General features: G+C 43.5%; 1 protein-coding gene across 50 annotated transcripts in view; it reads left to right on the top strand.

Annotated features, from left to right (window-relative positions):
* Window positions 1-5,518: 5,518 nt before the first annotated feature.
* Prpsap2 (phosphoribosyl pyrophosphate synthetase-associated protein 2) overlaps window positions 5,519-17,600 on the top strand; it is a 35,058-nt gene continuing 22,976 nt past the window's right edge. For 5 of the 50 annotated variants that reach the window (XR_015630151.1, XR_015630147.1, XM_087569473.1 and 2 more), the window contains exons 1-6: window positions 5,541-5,633; window positions 6,021-6,156; window positions 10,879-10,996; window positions 11,235-11,385; window positions 12,464-12,516; window positions 14,678-14,744. Coding sequence is in view for 31 of the 50 variants with exons in the window: in XM_087569473.1 (XP_087425599.1) it covers window positions 11,267-11,385; window positions 12,464-12,516; window positions 14,678-14,744 (239 nt within the window). In the remaining 19 variants the exon portion in view is untranslated. Of the gene's footprint in view, window positions 5,634-6,020; window positions 6,157-7,156; window positions 7,217-7,309; window positions 7,507-10,878; window positions 10,997-11,234; window positions 11,386-12,463; window positions 12,517-14,677; window positions 14,745-17,600 lie in introns of those variants that run through there. The other 45 variants (XR_015630146.1, XM_087569472.1, XM_087569455.1 and 42 more) reach the window with 21 other exon arrangements.

Here is a 17,600-nt window from a genome sequence, read left to right as displayed (position 1 = left end):
GAAGCACAGAATTCACTTTAACTATCCTTCATCTTTGTCTCTGAGCAGTAGTGCTCAGAGAACTTGTCTCGTACATGCACCCAGTTCTAGATGGCATTTGGCCGCTCACTGAGCGTTCTGAATCATTGACTCAGCAGCTGTGCAGACTTTTTTTTTTTTTTTTTTTTTTTTTTTTTTGAGCTGTGGACCGAACCCAGGGCCTTGTGCTTGCTAGGCAAGCGCTCTACCACTGAGCTAAATCCCCAACCCCCAGTGCAGACTATTAAGTCGTTCCCAAGTCCCCTTTATCCTTTGTGAACCCTGGTGAGAATATTATCTTTGAGTGAGGAGTCAGAAGTTCCAGACACTGTTTTTGGCAGGTAAATCAGGAAATTGGATCTGAAACAATGGCCCTAAAAATGCATGGCCCTAAAAATGCATGACCCTAAAAATGCAGTGCTACTTAGCATGGTAGCACCATCTTTAATCCCAGCAATGGGGAGACAGGTGGAGCTCTGCATATCAGAGACCAGTCTGGTCTGTAGAGTGAGTTCCTGGACAGCCAAAGCTACATAATAGAATCTACCTCAAAATAAAAATTAAAGAATACATTTAATAAACAGTGCCTATGGGAGATGAGGGTAGATCCATGACAGAATCACAAGATTTGTGCCAGAACACTGACACCTGTATGTGATTACTCAGAAGCTCTAGATGCTCATTTTGGGACAGGGTGAAAAATAATTTAGCTTTGTATTTGTTTGAAGCAAGGGCAGGACTCAGTGATGTTACATGTAATAAGAGAATAAGAGCCTGAGAGACTTGATATCACCCTACCGAAGATTTCTAGTCTTCTGAAGGGGAAAAGTAGATGGAGGAGTGGTGGCAGCAAAGACAATGTCTAGCTGTATGTGTGTGCAAAGGGGAACTAGGAAATGAGTCTTCTTACTGGGAATCATGGGAGTAGTGATAGGCAGGCAGGAACCAGCTAGAGCTGGCTAATCAGAGTGGATTGGTTTTTTTGTTTTTTGGTTTTTTTTTTTTCTTTTTCTTTTTTCTTTTTTTCTGGAGCTGGGGATCGAACCCAGGGCCTTGCGCTTGCTAGGCAAGTGCTCTACTGCTGAGCTAAATCCCCACCCCCTTTTTTGTTTTGTTTTATTTTGCTATTTTTACTTTCTTTGTGTTTCGCACATATAAAACAGTTAACTCTCCATTAAGAAAAGGGGTACACTTGACACTGTAGCTCTGTGAACTGAAGTCCTCAGAGGAAAGATCTGGGTAGATAGCAATCAGAACTTCTTGATTATGGAGAGCTGAAATGTTGGAAAGCCAGAACAAAGCATCTTGGGTTTTATTAATCTTCATTACATCCTTGCCAATATCAGGACAAACCTTTTGGAATGCACTAAAGTAAGTGGACTACCAGCTTCCTCAAGTCAAAAGCCAAGAATATCATGAGACAGCATCTGAGATCAACAAGAGCACAGATTTCTCCTCTCTGCTATCACCTGCTTAGCTGGTGATCCCACAATGGATTTGGTAAATACTTTGATTTATGACTTTCTTTTGTTCTGCAACTATAAAAGGGTCGTGAGACCATTTCTACATCCATGTTATTCAGGGAAACATGTAATCACGTTCCTGGGCCACAGACACTCATGTTTGGTTGAAAATGAATTATCCCTTTGTGTTTTAATATCGGCAGTGTACTTGTGCTAGGCATTTCTGGGTACTGTGAAATAGTGCTTGGCAAGAGACCAAGAACATTCTCTTGGGGCTTAGATTTGGGTAGAGTTAGTTATCCCATCACTAACTACAGACCACCAAGCCCACTCCAAAAATGCCTCATAATCCAAAAACACTTTGAGCACAGAAAGGATGCCACAAATGGAAACTTTTACACCATGAAACTTTGTTTCAGACCCAAAATTATATTTATAATATAGTACTGTAGTTGACCATTGACCACCAGTCAATGTAGGTACCTCTAATGGGAGTCTGGGAATTAAAGGACAAGAACAAGAGAAGGATCAAACAAAGTTCTGATCAAGGATCAACTTTATTGCAAAGCAGCAGGCTTATGAAGGCAAATCCATAAGCCCCAACCATGCCAGCAGCCAGAGGCATAGGTTTCCATTTCTCCACACAGGTCTCTTATCAGGCCAAAAGTGGAACTCCCAACTTGGGCAGGGAAGACAAGTAAATTCTCTGTTTAGACCTGAGCCTGATCTTAAAGTATCTCATTATGTATATGCAGATTCCCCAAAGTCCAGGGGACAAAAAAAAAAAAATCAGAAATCCAAAACACTTCCCAAACATTTTCAACGAGGGATAGTCAGGATGTGGACAATAAGCAGCTGGGTTGGGCTCAAAACAGGGATTGTTTTATTTGAGAAGGGAGTGGTAAACGGTCTTCTCAAACAGTCTCAATAGTGTTTGGAAGACTTGGTCGGGGAGGGGACTGAAGAAGGAAGTGAATGCCTTCTGGGCAGGAATGGAACACCAGCTGTGTCTTCAAGGTTGAAAACCAAGGGACACTCGCTTTGGAAGCAGTCCAGGTAGAGTTGGCTTCCAAATTCTACATAAACTCAGCTGGGCATGGTCTCTATCCTGCTCTCTGTTCTCTTTGAGTCCTTCTCAGATGGTCTCTTTCCAGGCATAGAAAGAAAGGTGGTGGATCCAAAGTGTGAGCTGAAGGGAGCAAGCTCTACTATAGGCTGGGAGCAGCGCTGATGCTTAGTTGCCCAGGCTTAGCAGTGAACCTGTGAGCTGAAAGGTCTAACTTCTACTGATTGGCCAGTTCCATCTCCACTGCAAGAAGTGTCTGGTGGAGTCAAACCTCCACACCATGAGGGTGTGTCCCAAGACAGAAAGTCCAACAAATCCAGCACTCGAAAAGGTCACAGGTTGAAGGTCATCCTTGGCTTCCATAAAGTTACAGTCCAACCTCAGATACATGAGATCCCTTCTCTGTCTGCCTCCTTCCCTCCCTTCTTGTTTTTTAGAGACAGGGTTTCTCTGTGTAGCTCTGGCTATCCCAGAACTCCCTCTCTGTAGACCAGGCTGGCCTCAGCCTCACAGACCAGCCTCCTTCCTCTGCCTCCCAAGAGCTGGAATTAAAAGCCTGCACCACCATCAATGGTGAGCCAGTTTCAAACAATCATCAATCAAAAATCATGTACAGGTTGTATTTATGTTTTTAGGAATACCCATGTCTGTAACTTTTTTTTCAAATCTTATTTTTAATGATGGTTCTTAAACACTTTAACCTTCCTTGTAACCCCCCACCCACCAGAGGTAGTGGAAAAGAAAGGAGATGCGGGGGAGAGTGGACCTGTTTAGAGAGGTTCTAGCTGTACCAGCAAGCCAAAGCTCTGTCTCTGTCACTCCATGGAGTCCTATTTGTACCCTCCAAACATGTGTCTTGCCTCACTATGGCTCTTGCCTCAGCACCTGCATTCGTCAGCCTGAGTCCTTGGAAGTGGCAACAAACAGCACACTACCAGAAGTTGTTTTTGTGTGTTTCTCTCTATGGAGTCCCAACAAATGGAGCTACACAATGTAAGGCAGACCCATATATTCATGTTGTTAGCAAAGAATCCTCCATCACATGCTTGCTTTAGCAGAACACCCTATCTCTTAGGTCCTCTTCAGTGAGACATTCCTTCCTGAGTCTGCCTTGGTCTTTACACCTATGTCCACTTTAACAAAATTTTTGTTTAGGCGTTTGCCCCAGCAAAACACCATCCAATTGACTTCCCAAAGAGCCCTTGGATTTCCACGTCACATACTTAAGGACAATTGAGACAAAAGAGGGATGAAGCTGTGCATGGCAGAGTGCATAAGGTCTGGACAGAGGAAAGGGAAGGAGGAGATGTAAATTACGTCATAATCTCAATAGTTAAAAAACAATTTTAGGGTTGGGGATTTAGCTCAGTGGTAGAGCGCTTGCCTAGCAAGTGCAAGGCCCTGGGTTCAGTCCCCAGCTCCGAAAAAAAAAAAAAAAAGAAAAAAAAAACAATTTTAAATTAATGCCTAAGGAATACATTTGAGTAAAACTTATAAAAGGTTCTGTAGATGTTGGCTTTGACACAGAGGTCAGCAAGAAAGGGCTATTCCGGAGGGCCAGAACTAACTCAAGAAAAGGTAAACTAGCCTCTGAACCTGCAACATCCCCATCATCCCTACAGGACTGAAATTCTAATCAGTCACTCAGACACAGCTTCTTTCCAGTTTTCATGCACAGCTCCCATGAATTAGCTACCCACATGCCCTCCTATGAATTTAACCATCCCCAGCCTTCTGATAATTTAATTCTAGGTGTCTGTGCACTCTCCAATATGTCTCCTTGTGTATGTCTCACTTGTGAACTGGAAGTGCAGGTATGGGAATCCTTAAGTATACACATGGAGCAAGGCACTACAGGTAGCGCCTGCCCATTGCTTTGTCACTGGAAGCTGAGAGTTCCCACAGCAATTAAATGGAGATAAGTCTTATCCCATTTCTGAAAGTTACTGTTAATATATATTAATATAAAACTTAAATACATAATAAATGTCTTGATACCTGGCATGTGATACGTGTTTGTTATGTTATAAATAGTAAGGGATCACCATATTTTAGGTATAAAGAATTCAGCAGTGGGCTGGAGAGATGGCTCAGAGGTTAAGAACACCAACTGCACTTCCAGAGGTCCTGAGTTCAACTCCGAGCAACCACATGGTGTCTCATAACCATCTGTAATGAGATCCGATGCCCTCTTTTGGTGTGTCTGAAGACAGCTACAGTGTACTCAAGTACATAAAATAAATAAATCTTAAAAAAAAAAGAATTCAGTGATATATCAACAGCAACCAATTTGCTGAATGATGGGCACACTTTTAATCCTAACACTCGGGAGGCAGAGACAGATCTCTGTGAATTCCAGGTCACCCAGAGCTACAAATTCTTTTAAAACAATTTTTAGTAATTTTAATTATTTGTATGTGTTTATGTTTGGGTATATGTTGTGAGTGCGGGTGCTTGAGAAGGCCAGAGACATCAGATCTCTTGGAGCTAGAGTTACCGGCAGTTGAGAGCTGCCTTACATTGGTTCTGGGAACCAAACTCAGCTACTCTGGAAAAGCAATATACCACTTAATTATGAGTGATAACTGCGCATCGACTCTATGCCAAGAACCATGCTGAGAGGTTCGCGGACTTCTCACTCCTCCCAACCCCAGGGGATGGGGTTACTGCTTTCATCTCTTTCTCAGAAGAGGAAATCGGGCTAAAGAGGTGACTTGCTCAAGCTTGCAGGACAGTAAAGACTTGAACCCAGCCAGAACCTATGAATTTCAACCACACTTCTGACCACACCCACTCTAATTCTCCCCACATTTCCTCGCGTCTGACCACGCCCACCCAAGTGGGCCACGCCCACAGCATCAAATGCACCGCTTTCCATCCCACCTTCTCCCCCACCCTCGACCACGCCTCTCGATGGCCTCGCCCACTCCAGTCAGTTGCCCTCAGGCCCCGCCCCCAGCCTCGCACTCTCGCACGACTTTCTCGCGCTTGGAGTCGCCATTTTGCTGTAAGACGCTGTGCGGAGCTCTGAGCTCTTTTCCTTCGGCAGCCGAGGCTGCGGCGGGCCGGGCTGGGGTCGGGACCAGGTAGGCGGGCGGGAGCCGCGGCGGGCGGACGGCGGGCCCCGCGAGCCCGCGCGGTGCCGGGCGGGAGCCGTGACCCTTGTTGCTCCGGGCGAGCCCGGGGCCCCGTGTTCGGCTCTACCGGCCTTAGTGGGTGGATGATTGTGCTCCATTCAGACGGAGGAGGAGGAGGAGCCGCAAAAGATACTGTGCCCGAAAATATTTTCCTCAATCTGTACATTGTTGATAAGGATTTATTTTTCTTATTTTGATATTGACACAATTTGGATGTTTAGCATTTGTGAGGAATACGAAAATACTGAACCCAGTTTTGAGGCCTGAGGAAGTGCGAGTTCTAATGTTTTACGGTTTCTTTTTTTTTCCCCTTGTGGTGCTGGGGTCGAATGCAAGGTGAAGAAGCAATGCTAGCGGCCTGCCATTGACCCATCCCATGCTCTAGTGCTTAACAATTTAAATGCACAAATAAAAATAATGCACGCTGCTGAGCCCCACTATAGGAAACCTTTCTTGTCCTTTAACTGCTATGGTATGTATGATTATTACCCAATTTTTGCAGAGATATGCACATTATATTCATTAGCTACTCTGAGGTTTAACATAGAGCCAGTGTTTCTGCTCTTAAATAATCTTGCAGTTTGTAGGGCTTGGTGGCATACCTCTTAATCCCAGAGGCAGGTAGAAGGATCTTGAGTTCGAGGCGGCCAGCATGGTCTGCATAGCGAGTTCCAGGCAAGGAGGGCTACAAAGTCATTTTTTTAAAAATTGCATTTATCATCATTGATAGCTCTATACTTGTGATAAACTCCACACCAAAACATAGTTCTGTGTTCTTTCTTTGGCATTTAATATGTATCTTCTTTTTCTGAATAAGGTATGTTTGCAATAGACATTTCAAGATTTGGGTATTTGTCTGATCCTGTTGACTGTAGTTCGTCAGTCATGCTCTGTGTGACTGAGAATTGTGCAACCTATTGTTGTATGCAAGGAACTGTACTGCAAATCAGACTGCTACCGCACTCTGTCCTTTAGGGGCCACTGTTGTGAGGAAGATGCTGAAGGAGAAGCTTTTACCTTAGTAAGATTTTGTTAAAAAGTCTGGAAAGTAATGTTAAACCTGTCTTACTATTAAAAACCTGCTTCCACAGGTGTGGGGACTGGAGAGCTGGCTGGTTAAGAGTTCTAGCAGTTCAAGACTGGGTATGAGTTCTAGCATCCACCCACATGGAGCCTACCACCACCTCTAATGCCAGACCCATAGGATCTGACACCCTCTTCTGGTCCAACATGTGGTGTGCAGACAAAACACCCATACACATTAAATGAATAAAGTTAATTTACTTCTCCATATTTAAAATAGTTTTAGATCTATTTCCTGCATCGCCAAGTTGTCACAAACAAACAAAAAATGTGGAAGAGCAATGTAGTTTTAGCTCTGCCCTGCAGTTTCCCAATTATTTTATTTTGGAGATGGGGGGTTTCTCCTCTGTGTAACAGCACTAACTGTCTTGTAACTTTTTGTAGACCAGGCTAGCCTCAAGCTCATAAGAGATCTGCCTGCCTCTGCCTCCTGACCACTGGGATTAAAGGTATGTGCCACCATGCCCAGGCCTCAGTTTATTTTGTACTTTTTATCTATTTGTTGTTAATTAACTAATTTGTATATTTATTGGTTTTCCAAGCCAGGGTTTCCCTGTGTCAACCTGACTGTCCTGGAACTTGCTCTGTAGACCAGGCAGGCCTCCAACTCAGAAATCCACCTGCCTCTGCCTCTCAAGTGGTAGGATTAAAGGCACCAGCACCACCTGCCTGTACATTTTATTTTAGTGTTGGTGACTGAACCCAGGCCTGCAGCACAAAGCATCCAGTTTTCACTAAGGTACACTTCTAATCCATCTCATCAATGCCAGCTTTTTTTCCATGCTGGAGTTGGAACCCAGGCCCTGTGCATGATAGGCAAGTGCCCTACCACTGAAGAAGGTTTTCCAGGAGTGAGTTAATGAAAGTAACTCCTGTATCCTTTTTGCTAACAAATGATTTTCGGTTGTGTTTGCAAACTGTTGTCCCTGAAGTGAGGCTTTGTGCAGCACATACTGTTGAGCCTCTGCAGCCTGGACCTGGCGTTTTGGTGGAGAAGCCATTTCCAAGCCCCTGTCTTGACTGTCTGGAAGGTCTACAGGTCTAGGCTGTGGCTCAGGCCTGTTGTATAACTCACAGCTGCCTTCCTCTAGCCATCTCTAGAAGGGTTGGGTACACAGTGGATGCTTTAGAGGGGAAACAGCACAGATCATGCAGCTTTATCATCTCTAATATGAATGTCGAAATACCCCGGTGCTAAATGTATCTAAAACAAGTGATCTTCATTGTGGAGACCTCTTCACATTGTGGAGACCTCTAAAGACCTGACAGCTTGTCTCATTCAGAGATGAATGTGATTTGCTCTTCAAAAGGTCTTGAGAGTCTCTAGAAAAAAGATGTGTTTTCGCCCATGCATAAATAACTTTCATATTCTAAAGTAAGTTTAGGTTAACATGAAAACACTTACAGGGGGAGAGTGGGAGCAGTCTCTGTGCTTTCCATTTCACAGGGAAACTTTGTGCTGATGAGCACCAACAGCTAGTGATTCTTAGCCTGATAAGTAGCACATCTAAGTGGGAGGCTGGTCTTGGTGGCACATAAATACCTTTAATCTCAATATTTGGGAGGCAGGTGGATATCTGTTAGTCTGAAGCCAGCCTTGACTTGGTAGTGAGTTCCAGGCCAGCCAGGGCTACATAGAGAGTCCCTGTCTCAAAAAACAAAAACACTGTTGGAATTTCTCAGTGGGAGGCAAAGTGGAACTAGAGGCAACTCTTAGAGGTGAGTGGCTTGTGAGTTGGGCAGTCATAGTGATTGTCCATGCCCTGCCTGCCTCTGATGTTCAAGGGTGGGCTTACATGAGGACGTGGCATGGAGCCCAAGGCCTGCCTGGTGCTGGGCAAGCCGCCTGCTGTTAAGCCATACTCCAACCCTCAATGTCAGTTTGACTTTACGAGCTGTGGCTCTGCATTCAGCTTAGGAGACCAGGCAGGCTGTTATGTTCATCTGAGCCACAGAAGGAAAGGCTTCAGATGTCCTAGAGGAGCACATGGAGAAGAGAGCCTGGGCCATTGAATGAAGAGTAGGATGTTTCCTTTAAATCTTCAAGGAAAGAACCATAGGCTGCAAGGAGAGGAGGACCGGTTCTAAGGTAGAATTTGTGGTGATGGGCCTCAGAGATGAGGGCTCCAGGTCTAGGGACTAGAATCCTGTAGACCTAGCAGAGAAAGGCTAAAGTAAAAGAACCCTTCCTACCCTTAATACTTTATACTGCCCAGGTCCTCTCAGGGTCTCTTGTATTGTTATTTAGGGACTTCTTATTTGAAGTTTATAGAGTATAAAGAAGTGACCACCCAGGCATTTTACTGAATTTAGTAAATAACCAAGACTTTGTGAACTGCTGTGTGGTTGCTGCAAGCCTCCACTGTGTCCCCTGTAAGAACAGTAATTGCTTCTAACCCTCCAGCCATCACTACAGTCCTGCCAGTGCAATGTTTCTTTTCTATCATCCCATTTTTTGAAGCTAAGCCACATTCTCTGAAAGCAAGGATTGAAATACTTGTTGCAGAAGGGACAGGATGAGTGTTTAGGCTTTGTGGCTGTGCTCAGCATATCTAGAAAGGATAGTGAAATGGTCCAGGCTTTGGAAGGACTGGGCTTGACTGAGTAGTATCTGTGGACTCCTGGTCCACAGCCACTTTTCACAGTGTGTGCACCAGCGGACTCCTTAGTTGGTTGGCCATATAGACGTTTGTTTGTGACTTGTAAGCTTCAGAGAAATTGCTCCGTAACCTGTGTTGGAACCCTGGGCTTCTCATTTAGAATATCCCTTAAAAGCTGCTCTGTTACAATGTGCTCTCCTAGCCTGATGGTAGAACTGCACCTAGCTACCTAGGACTAGGTGATCCCCTGTGTGTATGCATGAAGCCTGTCTTGGATGATGATCCACTGACCACAACATAGCAGCCACACTGTGGAAGTTGAGGCAGCAGTTAGGAAAATAGAATAGCTCATCCCGTCACTCAAGTTGTTTGAACAAGCAACTTAACAGATATTCACATTGATACTCTTTCGAGCTAGAAGTATTGAATATGTTTTTCCATATTTCTGTAGAGTTCAGTGTCTAGTGTGTGGGAAAGGCCTGCAGCAGTCTGTGCACAAAGTGAAAGAACCCTAATTGTCAGGGGAGGGGTCCTGGAAGAGCCAGGCCAGTGCTGGCGGATTTAGCCTTCGTGGTGATGTCTCAGGTTTTACTAGGGAGATGTATTTGTTTGGGGCATAACAAATATTTTAGTTTTTTTTTTTAAGATTTATTTATTTATTATATATAAGTACACTGTAGCTGTCTTCATGCACACCAGAAAAGGGCATCGGATCTCATTTACAGATGGTTGTGAGCCACCATGTTGTTGCTGGGATTTGAACTCAGGACCTCTAGAAGAGCAGTCAGTGCTCTTAACCACTGAGCCATCTCTCCAGCCCCATATTTTAGTTTTCATAATAAAATAAAACAGTAAAACAAAACAAAACAGAGCCAGATAAGCCTCCTGAGAGCTGGCCAAGCTGAGTAAACACAGAGAAGACAGGATGTGTACACTTGGATAGTCCCATCTTCCACCCAATCTAGCACTCTCCCTGTGGGAGGAGGATTCTTAGCCCAGAGAGGCCAGGCCCTACTCTTATCTGCCCCTTGAGGACCACTTCCTTCAAGGTTATTATCTAGTCAGCCTTGTCCCAGTTGAGGGGAAGAAATATGACAAGTTGAAATTTTTACTTATATTGTTTTTGTTTTGTTTTGGTTTTGAGACAGTGTCTCACTATAGTTCTGACTGTCCTGGAACTCACAGTGTAGACCAGGCTGGCCTTGAACTCACAGAGATGCCTCTGCCTCTGCCTCTCTGCCTCTCTGCCTCTCTGCCTCTCTGCCTCTCTGCCTCTCTGCCTCTGCCTCCTGAGTACTAGGATTTAAAGGTGTGCCCTGACCAGGTGCTCTAAAGCACAGAGCCACCTCCAGGACTTACAAGATGCACTTTAGATGTGGCCCAGAGCTGCTGTGGGGTGGGGGTGTGGGGAGCAGGTGTTATAGAAGGATCTGGGCCATTTATTCTTTGTTTAAGGATCAGCTAGTCCATGTCCTTGCTAATGGCTCTGCCATTTTTCTGTGTTAATCCAGGAAGAATAACAGAGAGGTTAACAGAATACAGGATAACAGGAGAATAACAGGAGGTTGTCCATAATTGACTTTAAGCAGCAAACAGTAAAACACTGAGCTCTTCAGCTCCGCCTTTCTTGTAAGTTTATTATTTATTCCCAGTGGGTATGGTATGAAAAGTAATGGAGTTGTGTGGTGCCATTTGCAATCTTAAATCCAAGGGTTGTACTTGCCCATACTGTATCTCCCTTAAGATAAGAGCCACCATTTTGGTGGCAGCTCTTTTCCTTCTGCTGACATCATTCTTTGTTTAAAACAAAATCTGCTCGGGTATATTTTATATATGATAGTCTTTTATCTATACTTTTTTTTTCTAGGCTCTTAGAATTGGAACGCCAAGAAGGTTTTGATGTTTTGTGTGGCGCCTCCTGAATTAGAAACCAAGATGAACATAACCAAAGGAGGCCTCGTGTTGTTTTCAGCAAATTCCAATTCATCATGTATGGAGCTTTCAAAGAAAATTGCAGAGTGAGTTCCAGTTTTACTATTCAAATCCATAGTCGCTATGTGTGGTAATTTTAAGTGTGATAATCAGACTAGCAGTGATTATCAAATCCATAACCAGGTCTAGCTGATGTGCATGGCATCTGAATATACTCAGCACTGCAGTGTGTGAGTGACCACAGCTCCCAGGAGTGTGGTAGGCACAACCATAGATCAATTATTGTCTAGCAAGCAGGGATGTGTAGTATATGAGGATAGCTTACAGCTTATAGTTTAAACATATACCAGAGCCCTGCAGTGCATAAAACCTTGATGTGAGTATTGTGAGTTAATGTCAGCAGGTCAGTCAAAAGCTTTCTTTTCATTTGATTTACATTTTAGTGTGGGAGCCAGCAAGCTCGGATAACTAACTAGGTGGTTTCAGGTGGTAACAGATGCTAGGAAGAAGGCAGTGAGCCATAAGGATGGGTGTAATAGTCTGTCCTAGCTTAGGTGCTCAGGCACCTTTAAACCAGGGAATGTCTAAGAACTGAGAGACTCAAACAAGCCGTCCAATGAGGGTTGGTACAGAGCCCACACCGCTCTGCAGAGGGAGCAACAGGTTCCAAGGCCTGTTGCATGTAGTAAAGAGGTTGGTGCCTTGGGCTGGAGAGATGGCTCAGCGGTTAAGAGCACCCGACTGCTCTTCCAGAGGTCATGAGTTCAATTCCCAGCAACCACATGGTGGCTCACAACCATCTGTAAAGAGATCCGATGCCCTCTTCTGGTGTATCTGAAGACAGCTACAGTGTACTTATATATAATAAATAAATAAATCTTTAAAAAAAAAAAAAAAAAAAAGAGGTTGGTGCCTGTAGGGAATGTGGGTAGTAGGGCACGGAGTACTAGGATATGGCCCATGAAGCAGGAGAGACAGATTGCATAGGCCTTGGGTGGTCATGGGGTGGAGGTAAGGGTAGGCAACAAACAGATATGGTATAATATTTACTTTATTTCATAATAGAATGACTTTTATCTTTGTCAACTTATAAGTCATCTTTAATAGTAAAGATGTTGGGTCTATTCTGTTGCCTTCTCAGCTTTTCCCCTTTCTCTTCTCTAGGCGGCTGGGGGTGGAGATGGGCAAAGTGCAGGTTTACCAGGAACCTAACAGAGGTGAGCTTCCTTGGACATATGTATTATGGATCTTCTTGCAGAATGTGGTGTAACGGGTCATCAAGTTATCCTTGACTGTCAGACAGACTCAGTCATCTAGTCAGTTCTGAAAGCAGGAAGTCAGGCAGGCCAGGTGGAGGAGTGTTGTTTTCAGTCCTTACTATGCTGTATAGAAATATCCCTGGTGCAAGTCACGTGGTTTGATTGATGGTTCTTGGGTCTCATTCAGTAAACACTGCATAAGTATAACTAGCTCCTCAGCTTACCTGTTGGTTGAGATCGTTTTGCCGTAGGTAACATAAGTCCTGTGTGCCTGTACTTTTAGTGTTTAGGTGTGTGGGCATGCCCAGGACTACACACGCCCACGCTGCATGTGCTGCATTGTTGCACCCAGGACCTCATGCATGCCTACCTACTGAGCTGCACTCTAACCCCAGCTGGTTATTCTTTATCTCCTCTAAGACCACAGGTTGTTAATTCCTTAAAATGTTGCTAGGACACAGTTGTAAGAAAATGTCATTTAATCTTTGGTATTTCTTTAGAATGGTGGGTATTCTTAGTGAAATTATTCTAGCAGGGGGAGTGGCAGCTTATATGGACATGAGAATCTTACTCTTTATTCTTGGGCAGTAATAAATGGAATAATCTCTGTACTTGACACCTTTTGACACATAGTAGGTGCTCATTAAACACTCGTTCATTCTCTTCACTACAGGAATTCATCTAGTAGTTAAACTTTAAAAAGCTGTTTCTTCTTCCTTATTTTCCTAAGATGGTGGCTACAGGACAAACTGTGACTGAAATCCGGGGAGGTTCTTTTCTGGGAGACTGGATGAGGGAGAGCTGTAGGAGGAGTGGGGCTATGGCCAGGTTTATTCACTCCCAGGCTCAGGAGTAATGGGGTAGAAAGTCTTTGGTTTATTGCAGAGGAACTAACTTCTGTATTCCTTACTGTTTGTACATACTGAAAATCTGGGTCAGAGATAGATACAAGGTCCCATGAGTAGCAGTACAAGGATTTAAATCCAGATCTTTTGTGTCTAAAACTCATTTGTAGCATCACACCCCATTCCTTTGCAAGTACACTATTTTTTTTTTCTAATGATTTTGTTAGTTTAGAATCAGTGCCTTACTACATAGCCCAAGCTGGCCTTGAACTTACAATGTGGCCCAGGTCAGCCTCAAACTTTAGATCTTCTTGCCTTAGCTTCCTGAATGCTGGTATAAAAGTGGCTATCACTACAGAGCACAGAGCCTGCTAAGGCATTCTACCACTGAGCTACATGTCCAGCTTGCAAACGTTTTTAATGAAAACTTTCAAACATATGAACTAATTGAGAGAATAGTAGTACCATGATTGGCTGTATTGATGTCTACATAGGTTTGGTGTTTTGCTCACTAAATGTGTTGCATTTGAAAGTAAGGTACAGACATCAAGACACAATCCTTAAATAGCTGGCCATGTCTCTGACATAAGTTCTTGCACATAAATAGAATACTTTAATCACATTTCAAGAAATTATCTGCTATAATTATGATTTTTGAAGGCTTTCTGTTGTTGCTAGTTTTATACGATTTCTGTCCTCAAGTGATTGGGGTTTTTAAAATTTTTTTAAAATTTTTTTGATTTGCTTTTGTTTGCTGTTTTATGAATCAGAGTTTTATTTTGTAGTCCAGGCTAGCTTCTAATTCTTCTATCCTCCTGTCTCAGCTTCTTGAGTATTAAAATGGCCAATGGTGACATGATTTCTCTGTGGATGTAGAGCCATACCTCACCCTGTGGTTTTCCTCTCGTGTTGATGTTGCAGTCCTACCCTGTGGATTGTTCCATTGTTGCTAGGGACAGTCACCAGAGCAAGGATAGTTAGCGGTCTTCTTTTGTCCCACAGCATACTGCGCTTATGCCTCTGTTCTTGTTGATGCTGGTTGCGTGATTGAGTACATCATTTCTAGGCTGTACTCTGTGACACAGCAGACACTACTTAAATGTGAGTGGAGAAGCCCAGATTTGATTCAAAAGTATGATTAATGGTGACATGTCAGTGCGTTCTGCTGTTTGTTGGTAGTTCTGGGTTTCTGTATTCTTTAAGGTTGAAAATTAATGCAGACTTGTTGAATGTTTTAAAAGTTTGAGCTATATCTTTCCTTCTTTTCCCTTTAGAAACACGAGTTCAAATCCAGGAGTCTGTGAGAGGGAAAGATGTATTTATCATTCAGACCGTCTCGAAGTAAGTGCTTTCTCATTGCCTCTTGAGTGTGCCTATCAGAGCCTGAGGACAAGTCCATGCAGGAGAAGGTAGTCTTAAGGTTGCTGTGCTCTTGCTGGTCTTTTAAAAATCATTTTATTTGAGAAATCAGGACAACTGAACCATACCATTCTCTTGGGTGGGTGATGGTGGTTCTAGTGGAACCTGAGCCACTGTGAATTCATGACACTAGGAGAACCAGCTCTTTACCATTGAGCTGTGTCTGCAGCCCTCTTTGCTAGTTTTTCTAGTGAAGCTGCTGACTTTTTGTCCCTCTCTCCTTCAATCCCTTCTTTGTTTTGTTTTTAAAGAGGTAAATAAAATCTTGCTATGCTTCCAGTCCATCCTTAGATTCCTAGTATCAAGAGACTTCTCTACCTCAGCCTTCCTAGGTAGATATCACTGTGCCTGCCCTTTTTAGATTAGTTTCTTTGGGTGTTTATTGTTGGTTGTTTTGATAGTCTTGTTTATCTCTGGCTTCAAACTTGCTATGTCACCGATAATGACAGATTGCTGTGTGCCCCTATGCTCATTGCTGAGGATTTACCCAGGGCTTTGTGCATGCTAGGCAAGCACTCTGCCAGCTGAACTGCATCTCCCTTTCTGTTTTGTTTTGTTAAATGTATTTTTTTTTCTTTTTTTCGGAGCTGGGGACCGAACCCAGGGCCTTGCGCTTGCCAGGCAAGCACTCTACCACTGAGCTAAATCCCTAACCCCTAATGTATTTCTTTTTATTCTATGTGTATGAGTATTTTGTATACTGTATGTAAATGTACTGCATGCATTCCTATGGAGACCAAATGAGGATATTAAGTCCTTTGGAACTGGAGTTAGGGACAATTCTTGGCCATCTCTGTTGCTGTTGTTGTTTTAAGGTTTTTTAATTTAATTTTACCTTTATGAATATTTTGCCTGTATGTATGTACATGTCCCACATGTGTGGATCCTTACAGAGGCCAGACAAGAATATTAGGTCCCCTAGAACAGCTGTGCAGTGTCACATGGGTGCTAGGAACTGAACCCAGATCTTCTGCAAGGGTAACAAGCAGTCTTTACCACTGAGCCAACTCTCCAGCTCCCTCTTCTGTAGTCTTGATGAGGGGAAGTAGCAAACAGTAGAAGCTCTTAAGGATAGACTATTTTTCTAGTAATCAAGAATCATGCTGGTGCTTAGTTTCTGTGACAGCTGTCCCTGTCTTTGGGCTCCACATAGGACATTGAGTTCTGTCTTGCTAGGTTGCAGAAAGTGCATGCGCATCAGGATCCTCTTCCTGAGATGCCGAGAAATAGATGAGGATTTGATGGTGTCACATTCAGCTGCTACTTCATTGTATTGGTTGGTTGACTTGGTGATGGGTTGATAGCAGTGGTGAAGATCAGACCCAGAGCCTCCTCTTGGGTAGGCATTGCACCACTGAGCTGTACTGCCATTCCTTCATTTTAGTGCCAACTAGTTTAAGCTGGAAAAACCTAAGACAGATTTTTAAATTAAGAAAATTCCTGGGGCTGGAGAGATGGCTCAGTGGTTAAGAGCACTGACTGCTCTTCCAGAGGTCCTGAGTTCAAATCCCAGAAACCACATCTGTAATAGGATCTGATGCCCTCTTCTGGTGCATCTCAAAACAGCTACACTGTACTCATATAAATAAAAATTAATTAAAAAAAAATTTAAAAAAAGAAAAGAAAATTCCTGCCCATTAACTGACATTTTCTTGTCATCCCTTTGCTTATCTAAGTTAGTGGTAGTAAGCTTGTTTGGTGCTCCTGATTCGTTAGCCTCAGGGTAACTTTGTACTCATTGCAGGTTCCCCTGCTTAGCCTTCCTCACAGAATGCTTTTCTGAAGTTATTTTAATTCATCTGGGATCAGGCTTGTTCAGTAGTAATAGAACCTTCTCATCCAAATGTTGGTATTCAATTATTAACAATATTTGTTGAATATTTGCAATAATGGGGGTCCTGCTACATGTGTTTTCATGCTTGGAACAGTTGATGATCTGGTGAACACAGAGAACATGATAAACCAGAAAAGGCAATGCATGCCTACAATCCAAGCACTCAGAGGCTGAGGCAAGAGGATTATTAGTTCCAAATTAGTATCATCTGCAAGGTATATTAGCCCTGTAGCCAGCAGGCTGTGTGCATCTGTGGCCCAACACATTTACAGACATCAGTATCATGTCACAGTGTCACTACATAGTGAGACCTTCTTCAGAGGAAACAAAACACAAAAACAGAATCTGATAGATACCAGGTACACCATAAAATGATAAGTGCTATGTGACATGTAACACAGAGGAAGGAGTGCTAGGGCTGTAACTCACCGGAGAAAGCTTAGTCGTCTTGCATTCAAGAACCCCTAAATTGAATCCTCAACATTGCTGAAGGTTAGAAAAGATGATGGGAGAGAGTTGGGATGATGGTTGTAAGAGGGCAGAGGGCAGACAAGGTAGGCCTCAGTGAAGAGGAGAGCAGTGAATGTCTAGGAAGGCTTGTGGAGCAAATGTCTAGGGGAAGAGTGAAAACAGATCATAAAGGGCCTGGGAGGCCCTGTACATCCCTTAGTGCTGGCACCGGCGCTGTGGATGAGAAGAGGAACTATTTCGGGCCTTGGGACTTTGCTCTGACTACCACTTTAAAGAACAAGATGCTCTGTTTGGAGTGTAAACTGAGGGCCCAGTGGGAGGCCCAGTGGACGGGGTGGTAATAGAACGGTGAGATTCAAAAGCATGTGAAGAGTGGAATCTAGCCACCTTTAAGCTCTTGCAGAGTAGCCTAAGAACAGTGTGGTGAGCGAGAGAATAGTCACAACTTTTCTGATGATGTAGGCATTTACAAG

Source organism: Rattus norvegicus, chromosome 10 (genome assembly GCF_021556685.1).
Source record: "Rattus norvegicus strain SHRSP/BbbUtx chromosome 10, alternate assembly SHRSP_T2T, whole genome shotgun sequence".
NCBI lineage: Eukaryota > Metazoa > Chordata > Mammalia > Rodentia > Muridae > Rattus > Rattus norvegicus.
This window is presented reverse-complemented; position numbering and strand designations above follow the sequence as displayed.